The sequence below is a fragment of the Carex rostrata genome, chromosome 4 (assembly GCF_964058835.1).
Source record: "Carex rostrata chromosome 4, lpCarRost1.2, whole genome shotgun sequence".
Classification (NCBI taxonomy): domain Eukaryota; kingdom Viridiplantae; phylum Streptophyta; class Magnoliopsida; order Poales; family Cyperaceae; genus Carex; species Carex rostrata.
In genome coordinates, this window is record NC_135921.1 from 13,307,026 (window position 1) to 13,325,452 (window position 18,427).

Consider the following 18,427-nt stretch of genomic DNA (forward strand, 5'->3'; position numbering starts at 1 on the left):
TAATTCGGTCCATATGCTTCGGATGGTATAAGGCCTTCATAATTTGAGCTTCAACATAGGCTTCTTATTCTTATCCCGGGCTGGCCTTTTAACAAGGTTCGAATCCCGGCCTTATTCATGGCCTATGTTGACACTTAAAGAGTCCTGAAAACATGGCTTTATCATTAGTCCCTGAAGTCAAAATGCATATTGTGCAGATGTTTTTGGCTTGTCTATGCTATTGCGAGATGTTAAGATTGTGTACTAATATTAAGTCATTCCAGAGTAATATATTATATCTAAACATAAGTTTATTCATTTTAGGTTTACATTGGATGAAAGTTTTTACAACTGCAATGTATAATTATAATCACTCGATTGCAAGTACACATTTAATATTTTATGAGAGGACCTGAACTATATAAAACTTAGAGAAACAAAAATTCACTTAAATTATATAGATATTACAAAAATTAAAATCATATCTGGGTGGTAACTAAGCACTTGTGCTCTTGAATAAAAGATTATGATGATGGAGGGAGAGACCATTTACTATGCTTAAATAGGAAGAGAAAATGATATACCATGGAATCATCATAGTATAAATCTTTTCTTTTTATTTGAGCCATAATTAGTCTCATTTCACTTGTCCAGCAAACCGTATAAATTATATGTTTTTTTTATTTTGACTTTGTTATTCGTGCACTGTATGAAGTAAAAACAGTGTTGTTAATATCTTTACTCAGAAAGTTAAAACTAATCTGGGGCTTGTGGGCCATTGATTAAGCGTGCTAATAAAGTATCTTTCTATGTTTTCATTTTTCACATGGTTTGACTGTTTCATAATAGTGAGATACTTTTTATTTTATTTTTTTTCTTCTTCTTCTTTGTCTGGTTGAGAAGAATTGGGAGTGGTTGTTTCCCAATTTCAAACATTTCGGCATTGTGAATTTATTAGCGTTACTATAGTCAAAAAATAAGATAAGCACTATTTTAATCAAGGTTTTAAATAGCGATTATCACGTCATAGCGAAAAGGCTAAAAAAAAATATTATTGCGAATAGCGTAGCTATAGCAAATCCTACATAGCGTTTTTTGTTTAAAAAAATATATTTTATATTTCTACAAATTATCAATATTATCTAAAATCTCATAGAGCAATAAGTAACACAAAATTAATTAAGGAATTAAGATATTTATATTGAACCAATACAAAGTTCAAAATTGCTATTCAAAATATATCTAATAATATCATAAACTATCTATATTTTTTCATTTAAAATAACCTAAGCATCATAGTATATATTATATATTTTTTCTATTAAAAAACAGAGGCATCATGGAATAACTATCTATATTTTTCTATTTTAAAACAAAATCAATATGGACCTTGAAAAAATTAATCTATAAAATTAATTTTTTATTTGAGCATTTATATAAAAGTCTATGTAGCATAGCGTGTGCTACATAGCGTAGCGTGTAGCGCAGATAGCAGACTACTATTGCCGTTATAGTGGTCGTAGTTGAAAGAGCGTACTTTTATCTCATAACGTAACGTTCAAAGTACGAAAATACTATAGCACACTATTTAAAACATTGCTATTAACTATTAAGTTTGAAATTCAGATGGCTTGCTTTCATCTCATCCGCACATTCAGAGCACGTGCCTAGTAAAGTCCGATTATGGGTGCTAAACTATTTTAGTGTTGCATTTTTCTTTTTCTTTTATATTGTTTGTTGACTGGTTGATGTGTTTTGGATAATTGGATTCATATTTGGTGTGAAAACGAATTGGATGGTGATAAAATTATTCTGCTTTTATTTTTTAGATACGGATATAAATCAAAAGTTTATTTTTTGTTTGTTTTGATATACTATTTTGAAAAAATTAAAAAATATTTTATCATATATGAAACTTTTATGGAACATGTATTCTCTGCATTAACTCAAAAGATAATCTTTTGAGTTTAATGCATGTCCGTTGTCTGATCAGGAACAGAGCTAATTCGGCTCCTGCCTATGACGCACGAAATCCTTTAATATTAGTGCGGATCTCAATCGAATGTTTCAGATCTCTTAATGTACGATGAGTTAATGCAGATGATACAAATTCACTTTTATGATATATCCAATACTTATGGTACTTATATATACTAAAAAAAAGTATATTTAAATTAAAAATAAATAATTATAGATAGATTGTGCTTAATTATTTTTGATAGAGCATGTAAAAAGTATGCATGAGACTATTTAATATTTAATCAGTTCGATCATCATAAAATTATTACAATTTTAAATTGCTTCAAATCGACTCAAATTCGATGCACGTCCCATCTAAATAATTAAGGACACATATATCATTTAAATTTTTTAATTTAAATAATATCATGCAAATATATGTATTATAAAAGTTAAACATACCATAAAATTTGAATATATCCTAAAAATATTCTTAAAATGAATAAACATTTATACCTAATGTATGGATTATAACTAATTGTTTATCTTCTTTTTATTTTTTTTGTCTGTTCATATTTAAATTGAAGTATGTTGTCTTCTTGTTTTTTTTGGTTGAAAAACCTGTAGATAGTTTCATTAATAGAAAAAGTTATAAAGTACCTGTTATATAAGATTATACAATTGTGAAAAACATATAGCTAAACAAAATTAAAAATGCACATGAGTGTATGTGCATTCCGTGGACGTAAATTGATCATCCTTGCTTGATTAGAGTGATATGAGCCTAGTGATGGTTTTCTCTGCATGTATATCACAGCCGAGAAGGTACTGAATCCAAACCAGATCGGAAACTAAATCGACCGGACCAGGTTAGTCACCCATCAATTGAGAAGGCGCTTAATCAAACCAGACTACGAACTTAATTGACCAGTCCAGGACAGTCACCTCTAAACAGAAAGAGAGGAAAAAAAACATAGAAACAAGCAGAAAGCAGCACAAAATAACACACTACATTATCATCACAAAAATTAAGCATTTATTTTCTAATTTACAGAAAGTAAATAAAGAAAACGTAGTACTAAAGTAGCACCATCGCTTCAAGAGGCTGAGCAGCTGACGAAGCACCGAAGCAAGCAGCACAGGAGCGGGTGTATTCGACAGAGCAAGAGGTGTGAGGACGAGGGGAGGGGAGGGGAGAGGGTGACAGAGTAGGGGCCAGGGGGTGTGAGGGGGAGGGGGAGGGGGCGGGGGCGGAGAGGCGATCTAGAGTTTCTCACTGACTCTCAAAACTGCTGTTTTTTTTTCCCTCAAGAGGTATGTTACGAGAAGGATATGTTGTATTCTTGTATCATTATACCATGGTGGAAATTCATATTTACATCATATCATATTCATTATACAACTCTAGGACTAGGGCTGCACAAAAAATTCGTAGTTCGTGATTCAATTCGAGTTTGATTCGAAAAAGTTTATAAAAGATTTGATTCGAAATAGTTCGAAATTAATTCAAACCAAATTCAAACTGGATCTGGTTCGTTCAAAATAGGTTTGCGAACTATTCTAGTTCGAATATCAAAGTAATGTGAACCATTGATTTCCGCTGATGACTTGTGTTCGTCAATGACTTAAAACATAAGACCGCCCAGCCATGAGTCATGACTCGTAAGTCGTAACTCTCGCTCTCAGTTCTAAAACCCTAGACGACTTTCATATCTCACTTTCGGCAACTACAATCATTTTTCCTTGTCGTAAAAAAGTTCGTAAAAGATTCGAAATTGAGTTTGTAAAAAATTCGATTCAAAATTAATTCAAACTAAACTCAAACTGGAATAAGTTCGATTCAGTTTGATTCGTTTTCAGCCCTATCTAGGACGAACTTTAGAAAATGAATGTATAAATAATGTATGGATCAATTCAATGTGCTCGTGATACTGTGTGCATACCGGCATCTATAATTGAATTTATTGACTAAATATTTCGTACAGAAATAAACGAGCAGTTAATCAACATCACACATATCATATGTGGTATGTCATATGAGAGCGAGGGTCACATATGTCATACGAGCAGCTAATGACTTAAAACATCAGACCATTCTGCCATGAGTCATAACTCGTAAGTCGTAACTCTCGCTCTCAGTTCTAAAACCCTAGACGACTTTCACATCTCACTTTCAGCAACTATGATCACTTTTTTTGTTGTAAAAAAGTTCGTAAAAGATTCGAAATTGCGTTCGTAAAAAATTCGATTCAAAATTAATTCAAACTAAACTCAAACTGAGATAAGTTCGATTCGGTTTGATTCGTTTGCAGCCCTATCTGGGACGAACTTTAGAAAATGAATATATAAATAATGTATGGATTAATTCAATGTGCTCTTGTTATTACTGTGTGCATACCGGCATCTATAATTGAATTTATATATTGACTAAATATTTCGTACAGAAATTAATAAACGAGCAGTTAATCAACAGTGCTACTTTTCTTTGGTTATGTTATCCATACCACATCACATATGTCTTATGTGGTATGTAATTAGGTTATCCAGAAGAGCAATAAATTGGAATCGTTCAACTAATCCACATTTTGTTTAGAAATATCCAGAGGCAACTTCCGTCATCAATTTCTTTTTAATTTAAAAAATGAAGATTTAGTATTTTCAATTTTCATTATTTATAAATAATTCTTACGTGTAACCTCCACGTTGTCAGATTGATTTTTATGATTTAGGTACAATCTAGCTTCAATATTTGTATAATTACACAGAGTATGTTATAATCTTTCTATAATATTAGTAATATTTGTATTTTAATTTTTTCCGTACTGAAGGCCACATTTTTAAATTTAATCAAGGAAGATTTTTTTATAAATATTTAAAAGTTGAATTTTTTTAATTTCATTTTTATTTAATAAAAAATATTTATGTTTCAATGCGATAGGATAATGATTTAGTGAGCTGTCATTTGTGCACATATACATATTGCATTTTTTTTAATTGATGTGTTGAACAGAGAACCGGATCACCTGCTCCTCTGTGGGTAGGAAATTCCTGCTCGTCAATGATACGTAAGTCTAGGGTGAATTTTGATATTTAAATATGAAATATAGTTTTATCTTAAAATTAATTTTGGATCCACGTGGCAGTGACTTTAGGAGCAGAAATTTCCTACCCGGGAGGCAGGTGATCCAGTTCCAAACAAACATGTATTAATTGTAAATTATGCCTCCAAATTAAGTTGTCGACTTGTTCATAACGCGAATGTCTCAACGAATAAAATGAGAACTGTCATAATTAATATCCCATTAATTTACTGCCTAAATGAATATAAATTGAATAACAAATTTGAAATGCTAGATATGACAATTAATATAACGCTGTCAAAATTAATGCAAATAAATATGATCTTTACTTTTACAAACCAACTACAACCTATCAACACCCAATTTAATACCTCCTTTTCAAATTAAATCAAATTCAATTTACAGCTCATATTGTTTTCCGTTATGCATACATATTTTAGTTTTTTTTTTAAAGTTCAAACAGTTGATTAAAATTACTCACAATATAAAAAAATAAACACCAATCAAATTTTATATTTTTTAGAATTTTATTATTATTATTTTTTAGATAGGTATAAAATCACTACTTTTTTATGGCACAATTAGACCATGTGATTTTCTACTTGTTAAAAAACTAGTTAAAAATTTGTAAAATTTAGTCTCCGAGTATATTTGCATACGTAGTTTATATTAAACAGTTCTAAGCAACTGTTTAAACGTAAATATTTTTGAATATAAATTCATATCTCGAATCTAGGTGCGCATTAGAAATTAGCATAGCCTAACCCTAATGCAAAATATATATTTAAAAAAAAAAAAAAAAAACATTGTAACCTGGAGGAATGTTACAGAATAGCAAAATACATAAGCCTAGTCCTAATAATGTTTTCAAGTTTCTTCTAAAAAGGGAAAAATGCATGCGCCGCTCGTCAAAAGATAAAATTAAAGAAAAAGGAAATGTGGGGCTAGGATTAATTACTAATTCGTGGCATTTAATCAGGCCCATGCCATGCCATGCCATGCCATGATAGAATAGAAGGAATACCGAACACCTGGTGTGGTCTCCCAATAAGCTGCAGCTGCTTGTGGGACCCAGTAAGCTGCCTCTGCCTCTGCCTCTCTCCATGAATTTAGATCATTTCTAGCATAGCCATAAACCTAGGGTCTCATTCAAACAAATATTTGACAATATATAGTTGAACACTTTAAGGGCCTGTTCGGACGAATCACTGTTCACGTGGGAAAAAAAAAAAATTAGTTCAGCTGAATTTTTTTTTCCCCACAGGAACAGTGATTTTTAGTTCAATTCCCGTGCCCAAGTTTATTCCCATTTGTCGGCCGAACAGGCCCTAAATGATTTTAATAGAAAATATTTAATAGAGTTTGATTTTGATTTGAAAATGGAGATAAAGAATGTGGAGCATATTGGAGCACAAAAAATTATAGTGCATTTGAATTCTTCTTAAATAATAAAAAATATATATAAACTAAAGTACTTTGTTGTACAAAATGCATATATAATTGTAATTTTTTTGTACATTTAATGCTGGATCGGAATTATTTTCTCCACCAAAGATTGAAGATTTTTTTTAACAACCACGATTAAGAGATTTGAAATTTAATGAACGAATATGATTGCTTAATTTTTTACGAAATCATAAGTATTAAGTAACCTATTCGGTGCACGAAAAGCGTACCCAGTAGCTTATCCGATACATTTCTGTGTCACGATTTTTTCACAATATTACGTGGAGATTGTCACATAAATAAAGTGAAATTGGAACGTACCGAATAGGCTATTCTGAATACTCTACTTCAAAAATAGCCCATTCTCAATCCAACCAAACATACCCTAAAGAGGCTATTTAATACTTACGATTTTTGTAAAACCAACAAATCATGTTGGTTCAATAAAATTTATTTCTAATTATGATTTTAAAAAACATTCAATGATCGAAACACATTCTTTGGATGATGTCATCTTCATACAGCAATGACGTAGGTTCCATCCGAGGTTGGCAAAACATGTTTGACTGTTTGCTAGCTTAATTGGGTCATAAATATTAAAATTATCTATTTATCTATTTGTAGATATCTATAAATCAACTTAGTTTTAGATCAAGCTGAGACACGTGGAATTCTAGGAGAGGAAGTTAAAGTCGGCAAGCATGGAGCCCACGTGGCGGATCGTGCGCGGTGGGGTCGGGCCTCGAGTACCGACTTTGGTGGGGCCGCAAAATTGTGGAACTACCTAATTAAAGATTGTGATTATTGGAATGTTCTAATAGACCCGCCAAACATGTATGATACAGGAAATGTTACAGAGGATTGGTACCTGTAAGGCAAGTTCTCATCCTCTGTGATATAATCTATTATCTGTGTGTGCTTTTTGTGTAGCGAGTCACTAGAACAGGAGTTTTAAATTGACTGGCCTAATCGATTCAAATGTGCTAGGTGGCAGTTGGAGCGTTTGAACTTTCAAATTTAAACAAGCCGTACACATCTACTCGATTCCAGAAGGTCACGGGACCACCGACGATACCGGTGTCAACGTGGAACATTTTAACACGTGGCAGCATTAGGTGAAGCTTCTGTTCAAACGGTTTTGAACAAAGTCTTATCCAAAGCTGGATCTAGACCGTCTGATATGCATGTAGATTCGAAAAGCCATTAAATTTATTAAGTTTTAAATATGTTTGCACGAATCTCAATATATATCGGACGTTTAATCTTAGCTTTGTCCAAAGTCCTTTGGACAAAACCCAGTCCTGTAGCGTGGACGCTCGGTTTCAAATTCCCTACGGTACCGCACCTGATACAATGAGGTTATTGAACTATAAGCTCCGATTTAAAGTTCGTGCTAGATTAAAAGGAACGGTTGAGATCTCATTATTGTCTATGTGGTACCGGACTGAGTCTGAACCCGGAGGTTTTCTGAGGACTTGTCGTGTCTCCTCGGACCTCGAGTAATTACTTCTTCCAGCTGGAGCTTATCCGGGTACTGGTGACCGGTTCGCTGTCCGTTTGACCGACGCTTGCCGGTTCTTACCAGTTCTTAATGGAGTCGCTTGCAAAAGACGAATTGACCGAACGGGGCCTGTCACCTTTTACATTATGTTTTGTTCCCTTTGGTGACTCATGTCACCTTTTGCATTAGTACCTAACTACCTCGTATTCGTTATTTTACACCTGGATTCGAATTCAATCAAATGAAATTTCCGCCAACGGGCTTGCGTTCCAAAAAAAAAAAAAAAAGGTCTAATTATCAAATTAACAGAAAGAGAAATGATATTGTCAAGGTTCTTTCAGCACAAACACATATATGATATATCGACATAGTTGCAATCTATCATGTTTAAATTGACAGTGATACAATAACACTACCTCAAAAATTGTATTGGATTTATTTTTCTGAAACATAACACTTCATACTACGTACATGTATTAAAAAGAACTTTTGAAGATTTCTAACAATTTCCTTTAATTAATATAAAGTTATACAACTAATATATTATAATACACAAACTATATACAAATTCATCTTTTGTGTATGGTTATTTTTTCTTCACATTATAATCAATCTCAATGATGGTGAAATATTTGTGCGTGCTTCGCGTCCGTACAAATAAAGTCTTAATTCAATAAGATTTAAGTGTAAAGATAAGAGGTGTATAAATTTGAAGTGTTGTTATTTTGATCCACTGACTTTTCTTTTATTTGTCATTTTTTTTTTCAAATTAGAAGCTAACCAACGTTTTTGTTTTTCAAATTATAAACTTTTGAATTTATATATTAAATCAGTAATTTAATAACGAATAGAGATGCACGTAAGAAGTTGTATCTGAATAATTAAATATTATATTAAAATTACCACCGATAAAAACAAGATCTTAGTTTTTAATTTTTTATAGATTATAAAATGAATTTAATATGCTAAAATTAGAAATATTCTTAGTATTGCTTGTATAATAAATACCCCGGAATAAATGGTTGCACGTGGTTTGAAATAACACAACTAATTAATTACTTCTGAAACCATAATTCTAAATTTCGAAATCCAGGGGCAAAAAAGTCTTTTTCAAAACCCCAAAATGGATAACATCACCGGCAATTCCCGGTTTCCCTCCCTTGGATAACTCATAACGCCATCGCCCCCACGCCGCGCCCGAAGTTTATCCATTTATCGTTCTATTTCTTCGTCCATCTCTATTCTCTGAATCTCCGCACCTCCTCTCTCTCCTCTCTTATCTATCCAATATTCCAATTAGAGAATTGAGAATTCTACTGCTTTTCACACCGGGATTAGGATTTGCATTGAATTTCCATTTCCATATTCAAAAAGAAGCTCCTGTATCTTTTGCGTATGTCATGCGTTCCTTTTATAAATCATTCATAATCCGCTCTTGCTATACCTTAATCTTAGTATAATAAAACCTTACCTAACCCTTAAACTCGCTCTAACCATGCCATCTCGCTCGTGCGCCAACCTCCTTGACCTGGTGGCGGGAGACGACTTCCCCGCCTCGCCTGGTCGCACCACTCCCCGTCTACCACGTGTCATGACTCTCCCGGGCAGTGCATTTGACGATCAATTTACAGCTGACATCTGTCCAAGGCGGATTGTTGTCTCCCACCGGCTTCCTCTTCGCGCATCACCAGACCCAACCTCCCCTTTTAACGGTATCTCTTTCTCCTTCGACACAGATACGGTTGCATACCAGGTTCGTGCTGGGCTCACCGTTCCAGTCATCCACGTTGGCGTTCTACCTGACACGTCAACACCTATTGATCCTGCAATTCATGAAGAACTGTCACAGTACCTTTTCAGCCATTTCTCATGCTTACCTGTTTTTGTACCAAATGAGCTTCATACCAGATTCTACCATGGGTTTTGTAAGCACTATCTTTGGCCTCTGTTACACTATCTTTTACCATTGACCTCTTCCTCTGGATTACAGTTTGATCGGTCTCTATACCGGTCATACCTATCTGCTAACAAGCTTTACGCGGATCGTATTACAGAGATCCTCAACCCGGATGATGATTTTGTTTGGATACATGATTATCATCTTCTAGCTTTGCCTACTTTCCTTAGAAAAAGATATCCAAGAGTAAAACTTGGGTTTTTCCTGCACTCACCTTTTCCTTCCTCTGAAATTTTTCGTACCATACCGGTACGGGATGACCTCTTGCGCGCATTGCTCAATGTCGATTTGGTTGGTTTTCACACTTTTGATTATGCACGGCATTTTCTCTCTGCATGCTCAAGATTATTGGGGTTAGGATATCAGTCGAAGAGAGGTTACATTGAGGTTGAATACTATGGTAGAATTGTTACTGTTAAGATCTTGCCTACAGGTATTGACATGGATCAACTCCGCTCGGTGGTTACTTCACCAGAAACGGTCAGAAAGGTTAAAGAATTGACCGAACGGTACAAAGATTGTACCTTGTTTCTCGGGGTTGATGATATGGATTTGTTTAAGGGTATCGGGCTTAAATTTCTTGCAATGGAGCAGTTATTAGAACAAAAACCTGAATTACGTGGGAAAGTGGTTTTAGTACAGATCACAAACCCTGCCCGGAGCCAAGGTAAGGATATACAAGAGGTGCAGGAAGAGGCAAGATCGATCTCTAAACGGATCAATACCCGGTTTGGCCAGCCCGGGTACGAACCGATTGTTCACATAGAACAACCTGTATCCACTCAGGAGAAAATCGCATACTATGCTGTGGCTGAGTGCTGTGTGGTCAATGCAATACGTGATGGGTTGAACCGCATACCTTACATTTACACTGTCTGCCGGCAAGAAAGCCCTGCTTTGGAAACAATACCAAAGAAGAAGAGTGTCCTTGTTGTGTCTGAGTTTATTGGATGTTCTCCTTCTCTCAGTGGGGCGATACGGGTCAATCCATGGAATCTGGAATCCGTTTCGGAGGCAATGAACTTGGCCCTGACCATGTCTGACACTGAAAAACAATTGAGACATGAAAAGCACTACAAGTATATTAGCTCTCACGATGTGACATACTGGACCCGCTCATTTGATCAAGACCTACAACGGGCATGTAAAGACCACATGTCAAAGAGGTGCTGGGGTATTGGTTTTGGCATGAGCTTTCGTGTTGTTGCTTTGGGCCCTTATTTCAGGAAACTTTCGATTGAGCATGTTGTACAAGCATACAGGAGAAGCTGTAATCGGCTTATATTGTTGGATTATGATGGTACAATCATACCTCAGGGCTCCATCAACAAGGCACCAAGTAAAGATGTGTTATCAATTCTTAATGGGTTGTGTGAGGATCCAAAAAATGTTGTTTTTGTGGTGAGTGGTAGAGGAAAGGATGAGCTAAGCCATTGGTTTGCGCCATGCAAGAAACTTGGTATATCAGCAGAGCATGGTTATTTTACGAGGTACAATTTTAACTTTTTCATTCCTTCCCTTAAAAAAAGAGATTGTTTTAATTCCCAGACATACTGTAATGAGGACTGGCAAATCATTTTGTTAGGATTGATAGGAATATTTTCTTATTCCTGATATAAGTTTTTTTTTTTTTTTTTTGTTCAGCAAAAAGTGAGATAAAATATAATAATGATGTTAATTAACAAGTGGCATATTTTCTGGTACATGTCTATAGTTAAAATTAGGCTTGTGCATCACTACTGAAAAATTTCAAGTTTTCTGGCATTTCTAACTTGTTAAGATTGGTAGGATATGCTTAGAAGTTCCTCATTTTTAACAATTTGTTTGGGTCCTTTTGCTTTAGGTTGAGTAGAGACTCTCAGTGGGAGTCCGGCAAATCAATAGTCGATTTCGAATGGAAGAAAATCACAGAACCAGTGATGAGTCGGTACATGGAGACCACAGATGGATCTTATATAGAGCACAAGGAGAGTGCTTTGGTGTGGCATCACCAAGACGCCGACCCTGATTTCAGCTCATGGCAAGCCAAGGAGTTGTTAGACCATTTAGAGAGTGTACTTGCGAATGAGCCCGTTGTTGTCAAGCGGGGCCAACACATTGTGGAAGTCAACCCTCAGGTAACAGCAATGTTTTTTATTTGGTTAATTTCTGTAGGAGAGTCCTGAACTAAAATAATGAAATATTTGGGTTTTATGGTAATTCTGCATTTTTAAGGTTTTTATCAACCAGGAAATTAGTGACCTTAACAGGGTAATAGTTCAGGCCACTGTCAGGCTAAGATTTTTTTTTCATGCATTTGGAATGATAGAATATGACTATTTTGTTGTGAGATAGATTTTGACATGTGCAGAAAAGCACAAGAACATAAAAATCTTGATGAAAAGTGTAGAGAGCATTTTCTACAATTATTAGTAGCTCTCATGCTTAAGATCAGATAAGGATAGCTTATCTTCTCCAATTTCGTTTCCACCAGAATAATTAAATGTCACATCTTTTACTGCACATGCAAAAATTGAGAAAAAAAGCGAAACAGTAATTTCTATTATTGTCACACCATTTAGGGAATAAGCAAAGGTGTAGTGGTGGAGAATCTACTTTCAACCATGGTAGGCACCGACAAGGCGCCGGATTTCATACTCTGTATAGGAGACGACCGGTCTGACGAGGATATGTTTGAAGCAATTTCAAGCTTACAAAATAAAAATAATTGTTCTAGTGCTTCAAATGCCGAGGTTTTTGCATGTACGGTCGGTAAAAAACCGAGCATGGCAAGGTACTATCTTGATGATACAGTAGATGTTATGAAGATGCTGCAGGGGTTGGCCAATGCGTCAGTCCCGCATCGGCACAAAGTGGAGTTTCCTTTTACTGTTTCTTTTGAAGGTTCTGTGTGAAAGGAAAAAGGAAATAATAGTAACAATAACAAAGTTTTTTTTTTTGTGTTATGTTCCCTTAAAAGTTGTGAAATTTCATTCATGCTTCATTGCAAGGGCAGCTGTGAAATTAACAACTTCAGTGGTAATATGGAGAATTTTCAGGATTATTTAGGTTAGAGTATGCAAAAGATCAGGTGTTTAGATTTTTTTTTTTTTCCTTTCTTTTGATGTTTTGTATTTTTTGTGTACATATGACTCAGTAACACTTATGTTTATGTTCTGATAGTAGTTACCACAGAAATATATAATTTTTGAAATGTCAGTTTGTGTATTTTCAATAGAAATATCCTTAAGACAGATAATGTCTGAGACTTTTCAGCATGAGATGAAAGGCTACAAATAACTGGTTTGGCATTTAATTGTTGTTTGTCCATCATTTTCTAATTTTATGGAAATTTCAGAAATCCATTTTATAGATTACGAGTAGGGGAAGGGGCGGGCGCAGGATTTTTGCTAGGAAGGGCAGGAATCAGATTCAAATATCTTATTGGGTTCAAACCCATTAGCTTATCGGGTCAATTTAATGTCTTAAAATCTATTTTTTTTTTAAATTCACAAAAATGAGATTTTGATTTATTAAAAATAAAATCCATAATAATGTTCTACGCGTTAAACTGACAATTTCGATATGAAGAACGCAAAAAGCTTTCAAATAGTTGATTTTATATGGATTTTATAAGATTTAACGCACATTTAAATTTCTTATTTAATGTGACCCTTTCATTTTGGGTGCATCCACACCACATAGACCAAAAATATGAAAAACATAAAAAAACCACGAGCTCACCATAAACTAAGTTTATCCAAAAATTAAAATATAACAAGAAACGTTCTATTTGATCAATGACATGTGAGACTTCTTTGTAAGATTTTTTTTCCCACCTTTGTTATCTGAAAATTAGTTTAAAGAAGAAGATTTTTAGACTCACCAGCAATCAAGATAAAGAACTTGATATGTTTTTCTCTAGAGAGGGGCAATTTAATTTTCAAAAGAGGCAAAACCGAAATCAATCCCCCCTCCTGGGTATAAAATTTTTGGGATCTTTGATAGCAACAGATGAACAAAGTAAAGCAAGCTGAAATTCAGCATCAAATAAATAATAAAAATATAATAGTACATGTGGCAGATTTTTTTTTTTAAATAGCATCACATTTTAATATTTATATTTAAACGAAACAAGGACGCTGAATTTAATTTTTATGAAAAACAGCTCTACCACAAAATCGGTGGAGGATGGAGGCAGAAATACATTTGTTCCACCATACTTCTGTCTGCATTGTAAATTGGATCGATGGAGCTATTTTTCATGAAAACGAAATTCAGTGTACTTGTTTCGTTGAAATCTTTAAATTTGATTCTATTTTTAAAAAAAAAAAATCAGGCAAAGAATTAGGTAGATAATTTCTGACCAGACATAATCCTTTTGGATTAGAAAATTTGTCAAAATCAAGTACTACTCCAGTCAAATTAGGACACCTAAAGTAGAAGGTGACCCAATTATTTTCCATGTAAAAGTAGTGGATGGATGATGTTTCCTTCCAGGATTTTGGATATAAACAGATCATAAGACTTTTCAACCTCTATCAACTATCATTAAAAGTACGGACTGCAGACCTAACACAGTTTCTTCACATGTTATTCTTATTTTTTTACTTTTTATTCCAGGTCAAATTGAGAATCAATTTTCTTTGGATCTATTCTTCCTCCAACTCTTTGCGCTTCCATTTTATAACGTCTTTTCAATCAAGGACCTTACAATAATTGATTTAGGGTCCAAACACAGCGCAACCAGTAGGGTTGGCAAAAAAATTCGTAGTTCGTGATTCGATTCAAGTTTGATTTGAGTTTAGTTTGATTTAAAATTAGTTCGTATTGAAACAAATCAAACTCAGTTCGGTTCGAATCTTATTCAAATTAAACTCAAACTGAGTATAATTCATTCGAAATTGATTCGTTAACTTTTTAGGTTTGAATCTCAAATAATACAATTAATGGATTCAACCATTAATTTTAATAATGCAGGAACCAAACTTATATCACAGTTCAAAATTGTTAATATAATGGTAACTTATAATAGAAAAATGTTTCAGCAGTATAACAAATTACTAATGAAATAAGTTCTATTTGACTAGCTTCATGCCGTGATTTTAATCAATCTAGCAGTGTAAAAGGTAAGGAAATCTTGAATTAACCAATAACCAATAACCGAGAAGAAAACTAATGCATAAATTACCAGTATAACTAGGTTGCCAAAAAAAATTGTAGTTCGTAATTTGATTGACTTCAATTAAAAAAATGTGTAGTTTGCAATTAATTTGATTCAAAATTAGTTCGATTCAAAACAAATCAAATCCAGTTCAGTTCGAATCTTATTCAAACCAAACTCAAAACTAGTGTAAGTTCAATTCGGTTTGATTTGTTGCCACACCTAGCAACTAGTATAACTAATATGCTAGTTAGAAAAAATAATAATAGCTAATTAGCCTATATAAACTCTTGTATAAATCAATCAATGATATTTTTTTTCCAATTAATTCTCAAATTTTAACAAGTTTACCATCTGATAAAGGTATTTTGTTGCGTCTCCCCATGCAATTCATATTGGATTAGTGACTTGATGAAATACATCTCTATTAGATGAACCATTCTTCCTAACTTGTTCCAATTATTATTCCCTTCAAGTTGATGGCTGTATTAGGTGCATATTCTTTTTATTATCTTTTGTACTTTATATTAGTTTTATGGTACAAGTAACCAAGCTTTAAGATAAATATAGTTTCGCAATTATTTTAGAGCATCTACAGCAAGAATAAATTAAATACATCTGTCAAATTCATATTAGAAAACCATTTCTCTAAAAAAAACTTTCTAAATTAAAAATTACACTGCTTTCAGCATGCTTTTAAAAATAAAAGAAAGTAATCCCTATCCACATGTTATTATTTAAACATTGCCTATAGGCCAATTATTGACTCCACAATTCGAGGTCTCATCTAACAACCGAGCAAAAGATGGATATTATTGGAAGGAACAGGCATTAGAAATATATATATATATATATAGAGAGAGAGTGATTAATATGTTTTTGGTAGTATATGAGTTTAATTGTTACCGGTTCAAATTTAAAAAGTCGATCTGAACAGTTTATTTTGTTCTCCATATTAATATGTGCTTGGAGACCAAATTTTACATTTTTCTAAATTTCTTTACTATTTATTAAGCCACTTTGAAAATCGCTGATCCAACGGTGGCTTCTGATTTTATTGTTTTGTTAAGCTATCGTTGGATCAACAATTTCAAAGTGGCTTAATAAATAGTAAAAAAAATTAGAAAAATATAAAATTTGGTCTCCAACCACATATTAATATGGAGAACAAAATAAATGGTTCAGATCGACTTTCTGGATTTTGAAATTTTAAATTTGAACCGCTAACACTTCGGCTCGTATGTTACTGAAAGCATATTAGTCACACTCTCTCTCTATATATGTATATAGACACTGTAGTATTAGTTATATAAAATTAAGTTGAAATGATGAACAATGACAAATCATGTTAAAAACTATATCTTGTAGGTAGAGTGGAAAAACGTGCTGTGTCGTGATTAATATGTCATGATTTTGATCTCATACCGTGTTGTGTCGTGATCAAATTAATTTTTCACGTGCCATGTCGTGACTAAAATATCAAGGGGTGTAACAGCACACGAATAGTCACGCTATGCCCAAACGTGCCTCATGTGACTCGCGTGACCATTTAATCATAATTTAAGTTAGTTTATTTAAGATTCACCATTTAATCAATATCTAAAGGTCCTAACTACATGTGACCCGCGTGACTACGTGCCTGCCATGCTGTGATTAGATTTTTCACGTGACGTGCCGTGCTGTGCCAAAGTTTCAAAAAATAGTCACGGCACGCAAATGGTCATAGACGTACGGGACACGTGAGTCACGACACGTAATTGATATACGTGTCCTGTCGTTCTGTGCCGTAACCATGCCGTTCCGTGACAGAGCCGGCTCCGTTGTGTCATATTTCTAGAGTTTTCCACAAATGGTTCAAATTTGATGGAAACAAAAATATCTTCCGTTTAATTACGGAACGGAATAGATGCATTTTGGCATTGTTAGAGCTCCTTTTTCCATTTTAGATGTAATAAATTATTGGAGGAAATGCAATTCTTAGGTAGTAGCTAGCCGTCTTGGATTAGTGATTAGTCTATGTTTGGTCCCATATTATGTAGGTATGCAACTTGTTGGAACCAAAAATAGAGAGAAAGAAAGAAGTCGTCTATGACTAGTTAAAGAAAATGGTTTAGTATATTTGAAAAGGACATTTAAAGAGGACGACCCCATAGGTTTCACAAATTACGGACATCAATAAATTAATAGATCCATGGATAAAGAAATGAAGAAAGACTGAAAGAGATATAATTTATTGTGACTTTACAAAACGAAAATATGCTGATAGCCTCTACCGAAATTTTTTTAGTCAAAACCTCAAAAAAGTATAATTAAATAATCACCATTCACCACTCTAACCATCAATCATCATATTTCAAAACATACCACCCATGCGCATTCAGTTCGCGCACCGAATTGCGATGGTGCGCTCACTAGGAAAGCACACCAATATGATGCTCATACTAGGGAGGCGCACCACTGGGTGCACGTACTGGGGAGGCGCACCATATGGGTAGGTGACGACACAACCAGATCCAAATATGGATGAATATATTAGAAGGAAGACAAAATGATCACTAGATCAATAGAGCAACTCTCGAAAAGAATGCAAAAAGAATAAAAGATGCTGGAAACCGTACTCAAGAAGGTACTTTTTTTTTAATTACATGTCAAAGAATTAATAATTGTTGTAATAATAGATTTTTTTTTCCTGCAGTTTCATCATTCAAGATGTGGTTATGGTGTGCTTAGGATTTTTTTTCTTAACAATATTTCAATTTGGACTGGTAGATGGCATGTGTGTTATGTTGTAGTAGATTTTATGTTGTGTTGTCGTAGGATTTATTAATTATGTTGTAGTACAATTTATATTTTGTTGCAGTAGAATTTATTTGTTACCATTTTATTTGAGTTATTTTTTAGTTAAAACTAGTTAATTGTTAATTTTTCTATCTTTTAACAAAAATTCAGCATCCAAAATAAAATTCATAATTTCAAACAAAAATTATAATTTCAAACAAAAATTATAATTCCAAAATTATAAAACAAAAAAATACCAGGAAAAAAAGAAGAAGAATGGATGCCTCCCAGTACGTGCACGTGCACCATATTGGTGCGCTTCCCCAGTGCGCGCATCAGCCCAATTTGATGCGCATGGGTGGTATGTTTTGAAATCCAATGATTAGAGTAGTGATTGTTTAATTATAATTTATTAGAATGCTAACTAAAAAATTCCAGTAGCCTCTATCAGTTTTTCAGAAAAAAAAAAACTTTTCAAAACCAAAATGAATAAATAAGTGTTTTTGATTTAAATGGATGTGCATTCCAACTAAAAACGAGTGTTTATCATCGTTAAATTAAATATATATTTTCAAGTACACTGT

The 18,427-nt window shown here is 33.7% G+C and overlaps 1 protein-coding gene across 1 annotated transcript; it reads left to right on the top strand.

The window, feature by feature from the left end:
- Nucleotides 1–9,167: 9,167 nt before the first annotated feature.
- Nucleotides 9,168–13,120, top strand: LOC144553471 (putative alpha,alpha-trehalose-phosphate synthase [UDP-forming] 11). The gene is made up of 3 exons (XM_078301646.1): nucleotides 9,168–11,412; nucleotides 11,766–12,039; nucleotides 12,484–13,120. The coding sequence occupies exons 1-3, from the start codon at nucleotides 9,461–9,463 to the stop codon at nucleotides 12,814–12,816; spliced, it is 2,559 nt and encodes an 852-aa protein (XP_078157772.1). The 5' UTR covers nucleotides 9,168–9,460; the 3' UTR covers nucleotides 12,817–13,120.
- The last annotated feature ends 5,307 nt before the right edge of the window (nucleotides 13,121–18,427 follow it).